The sequence below is a fragment of the Ursus maritimus genome, unplaced genomic scaffold, assembly GCF_017311325.1.
Source record: "Ursus maritimus isolate PB19 unplaced genomic scaffold, ASM1731132v1 scaffold_14, whole genome shotgun sequence".
Taxonomy (NCBI): Eukaryota; Metazoa; Chordata; class Mammalia; order Carnivora; family Ursidae; genus Ursus; species Ursus maritimus.
The window spans coordinates 55,586,427-55,601,090 of record NW_024423786.1 but is presented as its reverse complement, the minus strand read 5'-3'; the positions used below and the strand labels follow the sequence as shown (position 1 = coordinate 55,601,090).

Sequence of the window (14,664 nt, the reverse complement as noted above, 5' to 3'; positions counted from 1 at the left end):
CTACAAATAGTGAAAAATTTACTTCTTTCTTGCTGATTTGGATGCCTTTTATTTCTTTTTGATGTCTGACTGCTGAGGCTAGAACTTCCAATACTATATTAAATAACAGTGGTGAGTGTAGACATCCCTGTCCTATTCCCAACTGTAAAGGAAAAGCTCTCAGACTTTCCCCATTGAGGATGATATTACCTGTGGGCTTTTCATATATGGCCTTTATTATGTTGAGGTATGTTCCCTCTAACCCTACTTTGTTGAGGGATTTTACCTTGAATGGATGCTGTATTTTGTCAAATGCTTTTTCTGCATCTATTGAGAGGATCCTATGTTTCTTTTCTTTTCTTTTATTATTGTGGTGGATCACATTGATTGGTTTGCAAATATTGAACCACTCTTACAGCCGAGGAACATGGAGTTATTCTTAGAAAATATATTGTAAGCACTAAGGGATGACTGCGGAAGCAGCTGAAGCATCAGCAGCATTTCTGCTCTTGGGCTCTTGAATGCAACGGCCCTGTAGGAGCAGGATCCCACACTCCCCAGGGATAGGGCATATGTTAGGAGCTATGAAAGAATGTAACCCTCAGTCCTCCCTTTCTGCACCTGGTGATTGCTAGCCCAAACATCCCACTCCTCCCTTATCCCATGACTCCCTGTGTGCCTGCACATAGGGGAGAATGCAAGCCTGCTTCAAGACACTTACCATCCCTTTGTACTCCTTTCCCACACTTTGGTGCATCTGTCCTTGCTTTTCTGATTAAAAAAAAAAAAAAAAGCTGCGTGCAGAATTCAGCTGCTTCTACTCTCCCTTGCAGAGGCAGCCCTGCACGGCTGCTCATATTGGGGTCTGAACTTTATTTCAGTGTGCGATGACACAGGAATGAATCCTACTTGATTGCAATGAATGATTCTTTTAGCATACTTTTGGATTTGATTTACTAGTATTTTGTTAACATTTTTTGTATCCTTGTTCATCAGGGTTATTGGCCTGTAGTTCTTTTTTAGTGGAATCTTTGTTTTGGGAATCAGGGTGATGTGGGCCTTGTAGAATGAGTTAGGAGGTTTTTCCTTCCATTTCTATTTGTTGGACTAATTTGGGAAGAACAGATATTAACTCTTCTTTACATGTCTGGTAGAATTCACCTGGGAAGCCACCCGGCCCTGGACTTTTGTTTATTGCGAGATTTTTTATTAATGATTCCATTTCTTTGCTGGTTATGGGTCTGTTCAAATTTCCTATTTCTTTCCTGCTTCAGTTTTGGTAGTTTATATATTTCTAGGAATTTACCTATTTCTTCCAGATTGTCCAATTTGGTGGCATTTAATTTGTCATAATAGTCTCTTATAATTGTATTTCTGTGGTGTGAGTGGTCCTTCTTTTTTCTCATTTGTGATTTTATTTGAGTCCTTTCTCTTTTCTTTTTTATTAGTCTGGCTAGGGGTTTATCAATTTTATTAGTTTTTTCACAGAACCAGCTCCTGGTTTCATTGATCTGTTCCACTGTTTTTTGTTTTTTTTGTTTTTAGTTCTGTATCATTTATTTCTGCTCTGATAGTTATTATTTCCCTTCCTCTGCTAGCTTTAGGCTTCGTTTGTAGCTCTTTTTCTAGCTTCTTTAGGTGTAAGATTAGGTTGTTTTTCTCTGAGATTTTTCTTGTTTCTTGAGGTAGACCTGTATTGCTAGAGACTTCCCTCTTACGACCACTTTTGCTGCATCCCAGCGGTTTTGGACTGTTGTGTTTTTGTTTTGTTTCCATGTGTTTTTTATATTTCTTCTTTAATTTACTGGTTGACCCATTCATTCTTTAGTAGAATGTTTTTTTTTTAAGATTTTATTTATTTGTCAGAGAGAGCACAAGCAGGCGGAGCAGCAGGCAGAGGGAGAAGCAGGCTCCCTGCTGAGCAAGGAAGCTCTGCACGAGACTCAATCCCAAGACCCTGGGATCACGCCCTGAGCGGAAGGCAGACGCTTAACCGCTGTGCCACCCAGGCGCCCCTAGAATGTTCTTTTTAAAGATTTTATTTATTTGTCAGAGAGAGCACAAGCAGGCGGAGCAGCAGGCAGAGGGAGAAGCAGGCTCCCTGCTGAGCAAGGAAGCTCTGCACGAGACTCAATCCCAAGACCCTGGGATCATGACCTGAGCTGAAGGCAGACACTTAATGGACTCAGCCACCCAGGCATCCCTAGTAGGATGTTCTTTAACCTCCATGTATTTGTGGTCTTCCAAATTTTTTTCTTGTAGTTGACTTCATTTCATAGTGTTGTGTTCTTTTTTTTAAGATTCCTTTTTTTTTTTTAAGATTTTATTTATTTATTTGACAGAGATAGAGACAGCCAGGGGGAGTGGGAAAGGAAGAAGCAGGCTCATAGCGGAAGAGCCTGATGTGGGGCTCGATCCCATAATGCCGGGATCACACCCTGAGCTGAAGGCAGACGCTTAACCGCTGTGCCACCCAGGCACCCCTCTAGTGTGTTCTTAAAACATGCATGGTCTGATCTCAGTCTTATCTGTAATTGTTGAGGCCTGATATGTGACCCAGTGTATGACCTACTCTGGAGAACGTTCCATGTGCACTCAAAAGGAATATGTACTCTGCTACTTTAGGATGAAATGTTCTGAATATATGTTAAGTCCATCTGGTCCAGTGTGTCATTCAAAGCCATGGTTTCCTTGTTGATTTTCTGCTTAGATGATCTGTCCATTGCTGTGAGTGGGGTGTTACAGTCCCTTGCTATGATTGTATTGTTATCGATGAGTTCCTTTATATTTGTTATTGTTTTATATATTTAGGTGCTCCCAAGTTGAGGGCATGAATATTTACAATTGCTAGATCTTCTTGTTGGGTATTCCCCTTTATTATGATGTAGTGCCCTTCCTTGTCTCTTGTTACAGTCTTTTGTTTAAAATCTAGTTTGATATAGGTGTCGCTACTCTGGCTTTCTTTTGATGTCATTAGCATGATAAGTGTTTCTCCAAAGTCTCTCAACTTTCAATCTGCAGGTCTCTAGGTCTAAAATTAATCTCTTATAGGCAGCATTCAGGGTTTTGTTTTGTTTTTAAGCCATTCTGACATCCTGTCTTTTGATTGGAGCATTTAGTCCACTTACATTCAGCATAATTATTGATAGATACGTATTTAATGCCATTTTATTACTTGTTTTATCATTGTTTCTGGAGATTTTTCTCTGTTCCTTTCTAGTCTTTGTTATTTTGGGTCTTTTTTCCTCCACTCAACACTCCCCTTTAATATTTCTTGCAGGGCTCGTTTAGTGGTCATGAACTCCTTTAGTTTTTGTTTGTCTGGCAAAGTCTTTCTCTCTCCTATTCTGAATGATAGCCTTGCTGGATAGAGTATTCTGGGCTGCAGATTGTTCCCATTCAGCACGTTGAGTATATCATGCCACTTTCTTCTGGCTTGCCAAGTTTCTGTGGAGAGATCAGCTGCTACCCTTATATGTCTTCCCTTATAGGTTAGGGACTTCCTTCGTCTTGCTGCTTTTAGGATGTTTTTTTTATCACTGTATTTTACAAACTTAAATACAGTATGTCTTGGTGTTACCCTACTTCTGTTGATTTTTATGGGAGTTCTCTGTACCTCCGGGATTTGGATGTCTATTTCCTTACCCATCTTAGGGAAGTTTTCAGCTATTATTTTTTCACACAAATTTTCTCCCCCTTTTCTCTCTCTCCTTCTGAGACTCCTATGATATTATGTTTGATTGAGTCACTGAGTTCCCTAAGTCTCTTTTCATGATCTCTCTTTCTCTATTTTGTACAGCTTCATTATTTTGCAGAATTTTATCTTCTAGGTCAATTATTTATTCCTCTGCTTCTTCCATCTTTGGTCATTACATCCACTTGGTTTCAAATCTCACAAATAGCATTTTTTATTTCAGCCTGACTAGTTTTTAGCTCTTTTATATCTGTGGTATCTCCCTGATGTCTTCCATGCTTTTCTCAAGCCCAGTTAGTATCCTTACGATTGTTTTAAATTCAGCATCAAGCATATTGCTTATATCTGTTTCAGGCTGTGACCTTTTCTTGTTCTTTTTTGGGGGGATGAATTCCTCTGTATTGGCATTTGGTCTAGGGGTCTGTCTTCTTCTGTGTATTAGGAAAGCCTGTAATCTGGGGTGCCTGGGTGGCTCAGTTGTTAAGCATCTGCCTTTGGCTCAGGGCGTGATCCCAGAGTCCTGGGATCGAGCCCTGCATCAGGCTCCTCCGCTGGGAGCCTGCTTCTTCCTCTCCCACTTCCCCTGCTTGTGTTCCCTCTGTTGCTGTCTCTCTCTCTGTGTCGAATAAATAAATAAAATGGAAGGAAGGAGGGAGGGAGGAAGGAAGGCAGGCAGGCAGGCAAGCCTGTAATCTTTCCTGCTCCTGAGAGTAATGGCTTTATGAAGAGGTCATATAATGTTTAGGGCCTGGTACTTCGGAAATTGTCTCTGGTGTGTGCTGCGTGCACTCACTGTTGTGTTTTGGTTGCTCTGTTCCTCAGTTCAGTCATCTACAGAGGGTGTCTTTGCCTGCAGTGGGGCAGTTTGGACCTTTGCCAGAGTTGGGTGAGATTTAACTAGGCGTGCTCTGGTTTGCTTGTTAAATGAGACCTGGTGCTATTTCCACTAGAACTGAAGCTTTGCAGAAACTACTGTCAGTAGACATTGTGTGTGTGTGTGGGGGGGGGTGGTTGCGCTGGTCTTCTGGGGCAGGGGCCTGCTGTGCTGGTCCTTATGCATACTTGTTTGACAAAAGCAGTACCCGCAGAGTGCAGGGAGGCAGGACTTGGTGTAAGCAGGTTAGGCAGTCAGTGTTGGTGCTGTGCCATTTACTGAAGTTGGTTTATGCTGAGGGGCAGTGTAGGGAAATGGCACCAGCCAGCTCCTTTGTCCCCTGAGAGCGGAGTTCATGCTTGCCGCTCTGAGGGAATCCCTCCTAATTTCCCCTCACGTATCCTAGGTGTTTTTCAGATTGCTGTTCTCAAACCGTGTCCATGTTGACTGTCTGCCTGGAATAGTGCAATGCACTTTGGGCTCTACACCCAGCCACGTTGTCTTTTAAAACTGCAAACTTCAGGAACCTGGTGTGCTGGGGACCTGTGCTGGTCTTCTGGAAAAGTATCTCACTGTGCTGGGATTGATGCTGTTTGATCCAGAAGGGCAGCGGCATCAGATCACAGGGGTGTGGGATTATGAGCAAGCAGGCTAAACAGCCAGTGTCGGGCTTAGCTGCCCTCAGCAGGTGTCTCTGCTCCTATGCGAAGGGGTTGGGGAGGGACATGGCACCTGCAGGCTCTTTTGTGCCCTGAGAGGCAATTCTGTGAACGTCACCACTCACAGATGCACTTCAAGAAGAGTGAACAGTCTCTCCCTGTGCCCATTAGATGATCTTCAGATCACGCTGTCCACCCTGGGACTGTTTGCATGCCTTCGGTGCAGGAGTAGGGCAGTGCCCTTAGGGCTCTATCCCAGTCAAGCCTGCCAACTTCTTTAACTCCAGCCTTTGACCTGTACTGGTTGCAAAAACTCACGGAAATCAGCCCCTCTCGTTTTCCCAGCCAATAGCTTTGGGGAAGTGTTCTCCTTGTACATTCCCATGTGTTCCTGTCTCACCTTTCTCTGCAACCATGGCTCCCTTCCCTCTGTAGCACCTGTGATCGTTTCCGCTAAACCACACCTCCACACCTCCTACTGTCCTTAGTGTGACCTCTTTCCTCCCTTTAGTTGTGCAGTTCTGTCAGCATGCAGGTCAATTTCTTGGGTATTCAGAATGATTTGATACTATCTAGCTGTGCTCTAGAGATGAGGCAAGACTGGAATCCTCCTACTATGTTGTCATCTAAGCTCCCTGCCTCAATTGCTATCAGTTTAAAGAATTTTCTTAGTATTTTCTTATGAGGTGCTTCTCCTGGGAAAAAAATATTCTCGGATTTGTTTATCTGGAAATGTGTTCATTTTGCCTTCACTTTTAAAAGAAGCTTTTGGGATATAGATCCTTTATTGGGAGTTGCTCATTCTCTCAGCACTCCAAATACGTTACCCCATTACCTTTGACCTCCACTGTCTCTGCTAAGAATCAGCTCTTGTCTTATTGTGGTTCCCTTTAGTTGACAGGTTTCTCTCTTGCTGCTTTCATGATTTCTCCTCATATCTGGCTTCCACAATTTTCACCATGATGTATCTGTTCGTGGATCTCTTTGTGGTTTTATTCTGTGGAGTCCATTGAGTATCTGGATGTGTAGCTGATTTTCAACAAATCTAGGACGTTTTTAGTCATTATTTCTCGAGTATTCTGTTCCTTCCGCACCCATTCTCGTACGGCCAGCGTGTGTGTGTTGGTACACTAAACAGTACCGTACATTTCTTCTGTCTTCATTTTTATTCTCTCTGTTCTTCAGATTGCATAACCAGTCTGTCTTCACGCTCACTAATTCTTTATCTTGGCAGTTTCAATCTGCTGCTAGCCTCTGTGGTGAAGTACTTTATAACGCAGGGAGTTGATGGTGCTCTGTGTCAGGAGTCTCCAAACCAACCTCAGGTATGAAGACTCACTACAAGGGCTCACAGAAATATTTATTCCACAGAAGGACTTATTTCAGAAAAGCTGTTATACACAGTGCTCCAGTTAAGTACGGGGAAAGGGTCTGTATTAAAATTAGTGAATAGAAAAGAACACGAAGCAGACTCCAGGAGAAACCAGGATCAAGCTCCAAGTCATCCCTTCTCAATGCAACTGTACAGACAGAGCTTAATGTCGGACAACTTTTATGAAATACTTCTAGCCAGGGGCACTCACCCAGGTTTGGACTGTGGGGTTTTCATTGAGGGTTAATGATGGGCACTTCTGTGTGACTGGTCTTAGCTTCTCAGCATCCAGCTCCTCTGGAAGTCTGATACAGTATGTGCCATGGCCCAAGGCCCCAGCTATATACACAGACACTCTTATTAGTCCACGTATTCTGAGGGCGTGCAGATTTCCTCCCAGAAGTGGGTCAAGGGCTAGTCCTAAAGAGTATTCAGGGTTTGGACAATTGATATCTGTCACCTTTTTTCTGCATACTTTCCAACAGAGTATTTATGTCACGTGCATGGCTTATCTCTCTGGGTCCTGCTGACAGGAGTAAGACGAGAGTGGTCATGGTAAATACTGCATTAAGATTGGCTCCTCAGGGGCGCCTGGGTGGCGCAGTCGTTAAGCGTCTGCCTTCGGCTCAGGGCGTGATCCTGGTGTTCTGGGGTCGAGCCCCACGTCAGGCTCCTCTGCTGGCAGCCTGCTTCTTCCTCTCCCACTCCCCCTGCTTGTGTTCCCTCTCTCACTGGCTGTCTCTCTCTGTGTCAAATAAATAAATAAAATCTTAAAAAAAAAAAAAAAAGATTGGCTCCTCAGTGGTACAGGTAAGCCTGTTAGAGTCAAAGCGCATATAGTGAGTCCAGAGGATCTGATTTGAACTTCCAATGAATTTAGTTCCCCAGGGCTTTCAGACTCACCCTTCCTCCTGCACACATTCATTTGTTTCAGGACTCGGTGGTCTTTGAGGATGTGGCTGTGGACTTCACTCTGGATGAGTGGGCTTTGCTGGATTCTATGCAGAAGAACCTCTACAGGGATGTGATGCTGGAAACTTTCCAGAACCTGGTCTCAGTGGGTAAGGATGGCTTCAGGCCTTCACTTAGTCATTTAGTAAATAAGTATCTCTTGTCAGTGTTTTTTCCACAATTTGAAATGTGGAAAAGGAACACACTGGTTTTCCTGATATGGTCACAGCCATCACGGACCTACAACCTAATAACGTCTCCATGACAGTGGAAATGTATGCATTAAACTGAGGTTTTATTTTTGTCTTGGTTCAAAGACTTGAAGCTCCTTTGGCTTCAGTAATGGGGGATTGGCTGCATGTGTTGTTCTGGTTCACAGAGAGGTTTCTTGGAAAATTTGTGATAGTCGTTAGTAAATTGCCTACCATTTTGACCCCTCCTGCCTGCCATTGATTAAGTCCTGAAAGCACTAAAGTCCTCCAAGGCTTTCTTTACTCATAAGTTCCTTCTTCCTTTAATATATTCATTCACCTTTTTGTTTCAGATTATGAAACACTATTTAAAGCCAGTGGGTTGGTTTCTCAACAGGATAGACATGAGGAAAAAAACCCTAGTGAACAGAATATGGCAAAATTCACAAGAAATCATTCTTGTGCCTACATTTTAGAAAAAAACTGGGAAGACCATAGCATTGAAGATCAGCATGGAAACCATTCAAGACACTTGAGGTGAGTTGTATTCACCAGATAAAGCAGTACTAATCCCAGGACAGAGTTTTGGTATGTCATGAAATTTAAAAAAAAAAAAACAAAAAAAAAAAAACCCAGGTCCAAATCTGTTTGAGAGAGCACAAGCGGTAGGGGGTAGTTGAGGGACAGAGGGAGAGGATGAAGCTGACTCCCCACTGAGCAAGGAGCCCAATGCAAGGCTTGATCCCAGGACCCTGGGATCATGCCCTGAGCTGAAGGCAGATGCTTAACTGGCTGAGCCACCCAGGTGCCCCCAAATCTATTTAGAATTCTAAGAAAGTTTTTAAAAACTTGACTGAGACATTTCATGTTTGAAGCATAATTCAGTTAGTCTTCTAGGAAGACCCCATACATGATAAACAGTATGAACAGTGAACATGATAGAGGTCACTTCTAGGGCATTTAGTTAACTCTAAGACAATCCACAGAGGGTAGAAAAATTTCCTGTATACTAAAATGCAGTTAGTCATCTGGTTCTAATACTTATTAGTTGCTAATAACAAGTCATTAATAAACATAACATTGATAAAGTGCTTAACTTTTAACAGAAATCCTGTGACAGACAGATTCTGTGAAAGTAATGAAAGAAATCAACACAGAGAAACGTGCAGCCAGTTTCCCCATTTTAATTTCTGCAAGAATATTTCTACTGGAGTAAAACTCTATGAATGCACCAAGTGTGGGAGAGGCTTCATGCATCTTTCTTCTCTTAAGAGGCACGTGAGATCTCACTGTGGACAAAAACCATATCCATGTCAGGCGTGCAAGCAGGCTTGCATTTGTCGTGCACACCTACGAACTCACACTGGACAGAAGCCCTATGGATGTAAATTATGTGGGAAAACCTTTCCTTATTTCTACTCCCTCACCCAACATATCAGAATTCACACTCCAGAGAAAAACTATGAATGTAAGCAGTGTGGGAAAACCTTCCACGAGTTCTCCAGTCTTACTAGACATGCAAAAACTCACAGCAGGGAAAAGCCATATAAGTGTAAGGAATGTGGGAAAGCTTTCATTTATCCCTCAATCTTTCAAAGACACACGGTAACACACACTGGGGAGAGGCCCTATGAATGTAAGTTATGTGGAAAAGCCTTCCACCATTCTTACTCCCTCACTCAACATATGAAGATTCACACTTCAGAGAAAACCTATGAATGCAAGCAGTGCAGACAAGCCTTCAGTCAGTTCTCCAGTTTTACTGGGCATGTGCGAACTCACACTGGAGAAAAGCCATACAACTGTAAGGAATGTGGGAAAGTCTTTATTTATCCCTCAGTCTTTCAAAGGCACCTGATAACACACACTGGGGAGAAACCCTATGAATGTAAGTTATGTGGGAAAATGTTTCGACATCCCTACTCCCTCGCTCAACATAAAAAGAGTCACACCGCAGAGAAAACCTACGAATGCAAGCAGTGCAGCACAGCCTTCCACGAGTTCGCCAGTCTTACTAGACACGAGAGAACCCACACTGGGGAGAAGCCATATAAGTGTATGGAATGTGGGAAAGCCTTCACTTACCCCTCCACCTTTCAAAGACACATGATGACACACATTGGAGAGAAGCCCTATGAATGCAAACAGTGTGGGAAAACCTTCAGTTATCCCCAGTCTTCCCAGCGACATGAAAAGACTCACACTGGAGAGAAGCCCTATAAATGCACAGAATGTGGGAAAGCCTTCAGTTGGCCTGAAACCTACCACGTACATGTGAGGACACACACTGGGGAGAAGCTGCACAACTGTGAGCATTGTGGGAAAGCCTTCAGTTCCCCCAAGTCCTTCCAGGGCCACGTGCGGACCCACACTGGAGAGAAACCTTACAAGTGTAAACAGTGTGGAAAAGCCTTCAGTTGGCCCTCAACCTTTCGAGAACATGAGAGAATTCACAATGAAGAGAAACTATATAAATGTGAGAATTGTGGGAGAGCCTTCACTTCTTCCAGATCCTTCCAAGGCCACATGCGGACCCACACTGGAGAGAAGCCTTATGAATGTGCACAATGTGGGAAAGCCTTCAGTTGGTCCTCGTCCTTACAAAAGCACGTGAGGACACACACTGGAGAGAAACCGCATACATGTAAACACTGTGGGAAGGCCTTCAAGTGGCCCTCGTCCTTCCGAAACCATGTCAGGACGCACACCGGGTAGTAGCTCCAGAAATGCTGGAGCATTTGAAAAAATTTCGTGAGGTTATACTTTCTAGAGAGGAGTTCCATAATTGTAAGTAATGTTGGAAAATCTTGCACTAATCCATGTATAGTACTCCAGGAAGGAGTATGGATGTTATAAATATGGTATGGTGTTTGTCACTGCTTTATTTAAAATTGGGTCTCTAGATAGTGAACTTCCAGTTCTTTCACAAATAAGTGTTCACGTGAGAAGTGATTCTCTAAATCCTCCTCCAGCTAGAGTGCAGAATTTCAAAAAGTAGTTACCCCCCCCGATCTTTCAGTCAGTTTGAGCCATAGTAATTTGAAGTGTGCTTTTAATGTGACAGAAAGTTTAACTCTTACATAGTGTATTGTAGTATAAGTGCTTGACGACGAGTGTTTGACTGCTGAGACATCCACGGCAGAGACCTCCACCTGGAATAAACATCACTGGCTCTAGAATACAGGTGCCAGCAGAACAGCTGGATACAGAAGAAGGCCACCCCCACCAATACAGCATCAACCTGCAGAACCCTAGGCACCCCACCCTTGACCCCAACATACATAGAATACCAGCTCTGCATTCTCTCTCTACTTGCAGCCTTGCTGTGTGGCCCCAAGTATGCTGCGTCCTTCCCAGGACTTATGAGCAATAAACCTCGTTCTTCTAGGTTCCGTGATGGCTGTTGCTAAGGTGGGTCTTACAAGTATAGTAAGAACCACAGGGAGCGGTCCAGTCACAACACTGGGTCTGGATGGGGGCATGTCTGTGGGAGCTCCCCACAAGCAGTGTGGCCCAGGTGAGCATGCCTTGGCTCTCCTAGCCGACAGCATCACTACTGACAGGCTGAGACGAACAAGACAGTAGTTTTTCTGTATCATTAGAATAACAGGACTTGGGTAATTTTGCAGTTTTCTTACTGTTCTAGTTTGGCACATAGTGGGTATCATTACTTACGTATTTCTTTTTTCTTACTGAAATACTCGCTTAATGCAAAAATTTCTAAGTATGCAAAACTCTACAAAGAGTGATCTTTAGCTCCTCCAATTTACTCTTTTCCTTGATTTTGCATGTGACTTGGACAGCAAGCTTTGACTGAAGAAGAGACCTGTGACATACTGAAACGTGTAGACGGAGATGGTTATACTGGATGTCGTTGTGGAGATGTGGATAAGACTGGGATTGTACTTCCCTAAATGTCTCCCCGTATACTTCTAGGTGAACGTTCATTCATTGACTAATTTGCATGAGACAAAGAAAGCAGAATGGACACTGACTTTGAGACCATCACACTGATTCCTGCCGCTTTTAATCAAGAGTCCGCTCAGGGGCGCCTGGGTGGCACAGCGGTTAAGCGTCTGCCTTTGGCTCAGGGCGTGATCCCGGCGTTATGGGATCGAGCCCCACATCAGGCTCCTCCACTATGAGTCTGCTTCTTCCTCTCCCACTCCCCCTGCTTGTGTTCCCTCTCTCGCTGGCTGTCTCTATCTCTGTCAAATAAATAAATAAAATCTTAAAAAAAAAAAAAAGAGTTCGCTCAAAACAGACAGCAAGCCCTTGACTTCCATTCTCTCAAGCCTAACCTGTCATCTCCATGTTCTCCACCGACATGGATACTAAGAAACGTTCTTTTTACTTTTCACTCAGGATATATTAAAATAGCCCATTGCAATTACGGAGTGTGAAATCAATGTTATAATTTTGCCAATTTAGGCACCACTTTTTCTGAGTCGGTGTTAACAGGTTTGCACAAATTCATGTACTTTTCTTTCTGGTAAGGTTGTTTTTTTTTTTTTAATGTACTTAAAACTTCTGACATTAACATGATTTCGTGCTCATTTGTGATAGTAAAAACTTATTTTGTCCGTGTAATCCAGCCAAAGACCTCCAGGACCATGCCTTTCGACAAGGGGAGTGGGTATGTCGTGCTACTGTGGTGGGGACACTCACCAGGACAGTCTGGAGGATGCATCAGTTTTAAAGGATGGGCCGGGCTGCAGTTTCTGTGACTTGGGGGAGCACTGAGTGCTGTGGAGTTCGTTCTGGATTGGCTACTCAGGGCTGGTTGGGAATCTTCCTAGTTCTTATCTGGAAGAGACAAAATTGAGTGGAACAAAAACTGGCAGAGAGCCCACAGTCTGGACATTGTTCTTTGTTAGCCTTTTAGAGACACGATCACAGCATGATCATGGCCTTTCTGACGTGATCCATCTGCTGACTGAGGTGCCGTGTCTGGGGACAGACGGGTGAAGTTGTTTTTCAACAACAAACATGGCCAGCTTCCCATTTCCTGGGGGTACTTGGGTCTTCCTCATTATCTGAGTACATCGTATGGTGTGTTAGGTATTGTTTTCTATAAAGTAACACTTGAAATATATAAATTCCGTCACTCCCCAAACATTATATGGGAAATGCTGAGGGCGTTATGTTTTCTGTAATCTGCAAGAGGTCACAGACTAGGGAAGGACACACACGGGATCACAACTCAACCAGGGCCTCCGCACAGACGGTGCTCCTCACGCGATGCCGGTTTCTGAGCAGCCCTCAGATACCCAGCATTTCAGTCTCCACATACACAGTAGGCATAAAGCGAATCATGACCTCCCAGGCTGCGCGTGTAGAGGCATGAAACAAACAAGTGTTTACGGTCCTGCTCTTATGTTGTGAGAAAAGAGATCATTAACACTGCAAAGGTTTGGTTTATAAGGAAATAAGGGCCTTTCAGGAAAGTCAACTATGACAAGCCAGATAACAGGAAATGCGTCGGATGTGATGTGTATTTTCTCGACGGACAGGAACAGTAGCAGCGAGGAGCTCATCGGTAATGCATACGAACACACTGAATAGATCATGAATTAACTATTACGGGTACTGCTTGGAAATATTTGTAGATTCTGGGGAGCAGTATTTACAGAGCTGTGCATTCCTAGACTTTACAGCAATGACTCCCCATAAAAATAAAGGTAGGAGCACGCTTCAGGCTTCATTTCTTGATGATTAAGAGTTGGAGGGCATGGGATGTGCACTCCTGACTCTCTAAATGGCTCTCACGGAGCAGGGTTCCCAGCGATGTGCACACAGGGAGCTGCACTTGGAACTGGCCCCTGCAGCACAAAGCCACTCCTCAGCCTCTCCCGCACTCCAGCCAGGATCTTGCTTGGCCGCTGTAATGTTAACACTATAAATGCTGGATTTACTACTGGGGTCTAATTAAATTTGCAATGATTAAAAAGAAGGGGGGGTAGCAGTCTTTCTATTTTGTGCCCCTTGCATCTGGATGGATGGCGTAAACGAACATAAATGTTTAATGTTTACAGTTACCATCAATGGCACAGTGATCCTACAGACTGACTGTATTGCTAACTTATGATTCCTACCAAAAGCTGTTCGTGTGGGGAAGGCACAACACAGGCACAGTGGCCTCTCCACCCACTCCTGACCTCGGCCTCATGGGTTGGCCCCTGCTGAGCTGAGCTCTGCTTCCTGGCACCTGAGCCATCTCCCCTCCCCTTTCTCCTGGTACACTTTCCGTACTAAGGTGATGGTCTCCAGAAACAGTCATCTCTGGGCCACTCACTGGATAAATCATCAGGACGAAATGAGTGGAAGGTTGTGCAAATCCATTTTTGAAGACTTAGCATTTTGTCCTGAACAACTCTTAAATGGTATGTGCCTGAGTTAAGTGGTATCAAAATGTTTTTCTGTGGAAATGTGTTTTTTTTTTTTTAAGATTTTATTTATTTATTTGACAGAGAGAGACAGCCAGCGAGAGGGAACACAAGCAGGGGGAGTGGGAGAGGAAGAAGCAGGCTCATAGCGGAGGAGCCTGATGTGGGGCTCGATCCCATAACGCCGGGATCACGCCCTGAGCTGAAGGCAGATGCTTAACAGCTGAGCCACCCAGGTGCCCCCTTCTGTGGAAATGTTTTTACTCCTCTTCCACACACCCTTTCCACAGGAAAGGTCTGGATGAGAGTAGGGGCTTGTGCCTTGCTTTCCCAGCTTGGGCCACTGGGCCTATTCCTCTCATTAATCTGCCCAAGTCCTTTCCCTGTGAGAAGTCTTGGCAGTGACTGTGACCATATGCTGAGTCCCGTCTTTTGGGAAAGCTGTGGCTAGGAAACACAAGACCAGCCCAGTCTTCCCAATAGGGACCTTGTCTGGGGGCATTGTAATCCTTGGGTATCAGCAGCTTGTCTCTCCAGGGCCTGTCCCGAGATCTCCAG

The 14,664-nt window shown here is 44.1% G+C and overlaps 1 protein-coding gene across 8 annotated transcripts in view; it reads left to right on the top strand.

Annotated features, from left to right (window-relative positions):
* The window catches only part of LOC103681660 (zinc finger protein 14-like), a 79,691-nt gene extending 67,377 nt beyond the window's left edge, over positions 1-12,314 (top strand). For 4 of the 8 annotated variants that reach the window (XM_040629644.1, XM_040629643.1, XM_040629639.1 and 1 more), the window contains 4 exons: positions 7,513-7,639; positions 8,074-8,257; positions 8,827-10,507; positions 11,039-12,314. In XM_040629644.1, the coding sequence (XP_040485578.1) occupies positions 7,513-7,639; positions 8,074-8,257; positions 8,827-10,435 (1,920 nt within the window). In that variant the 3' untranslated portion in view covers positions 10,436-10,507; positions 11,039-12,314. The remainder of the gene's footprint in view (positions 1-7,512; positions 7,640-8,073; positions 8,258-8,826; positions 10,508-11,038) is intronic. The other 4 variants (XM_040629647.1, XM_040629641.1, XM_040629640.1 and 1 more) reach the window with 3 other exon arrangements.
* The last annotated feature ends 2,350 nt before the right edge of the window (positions 12,315-14,664 follow it).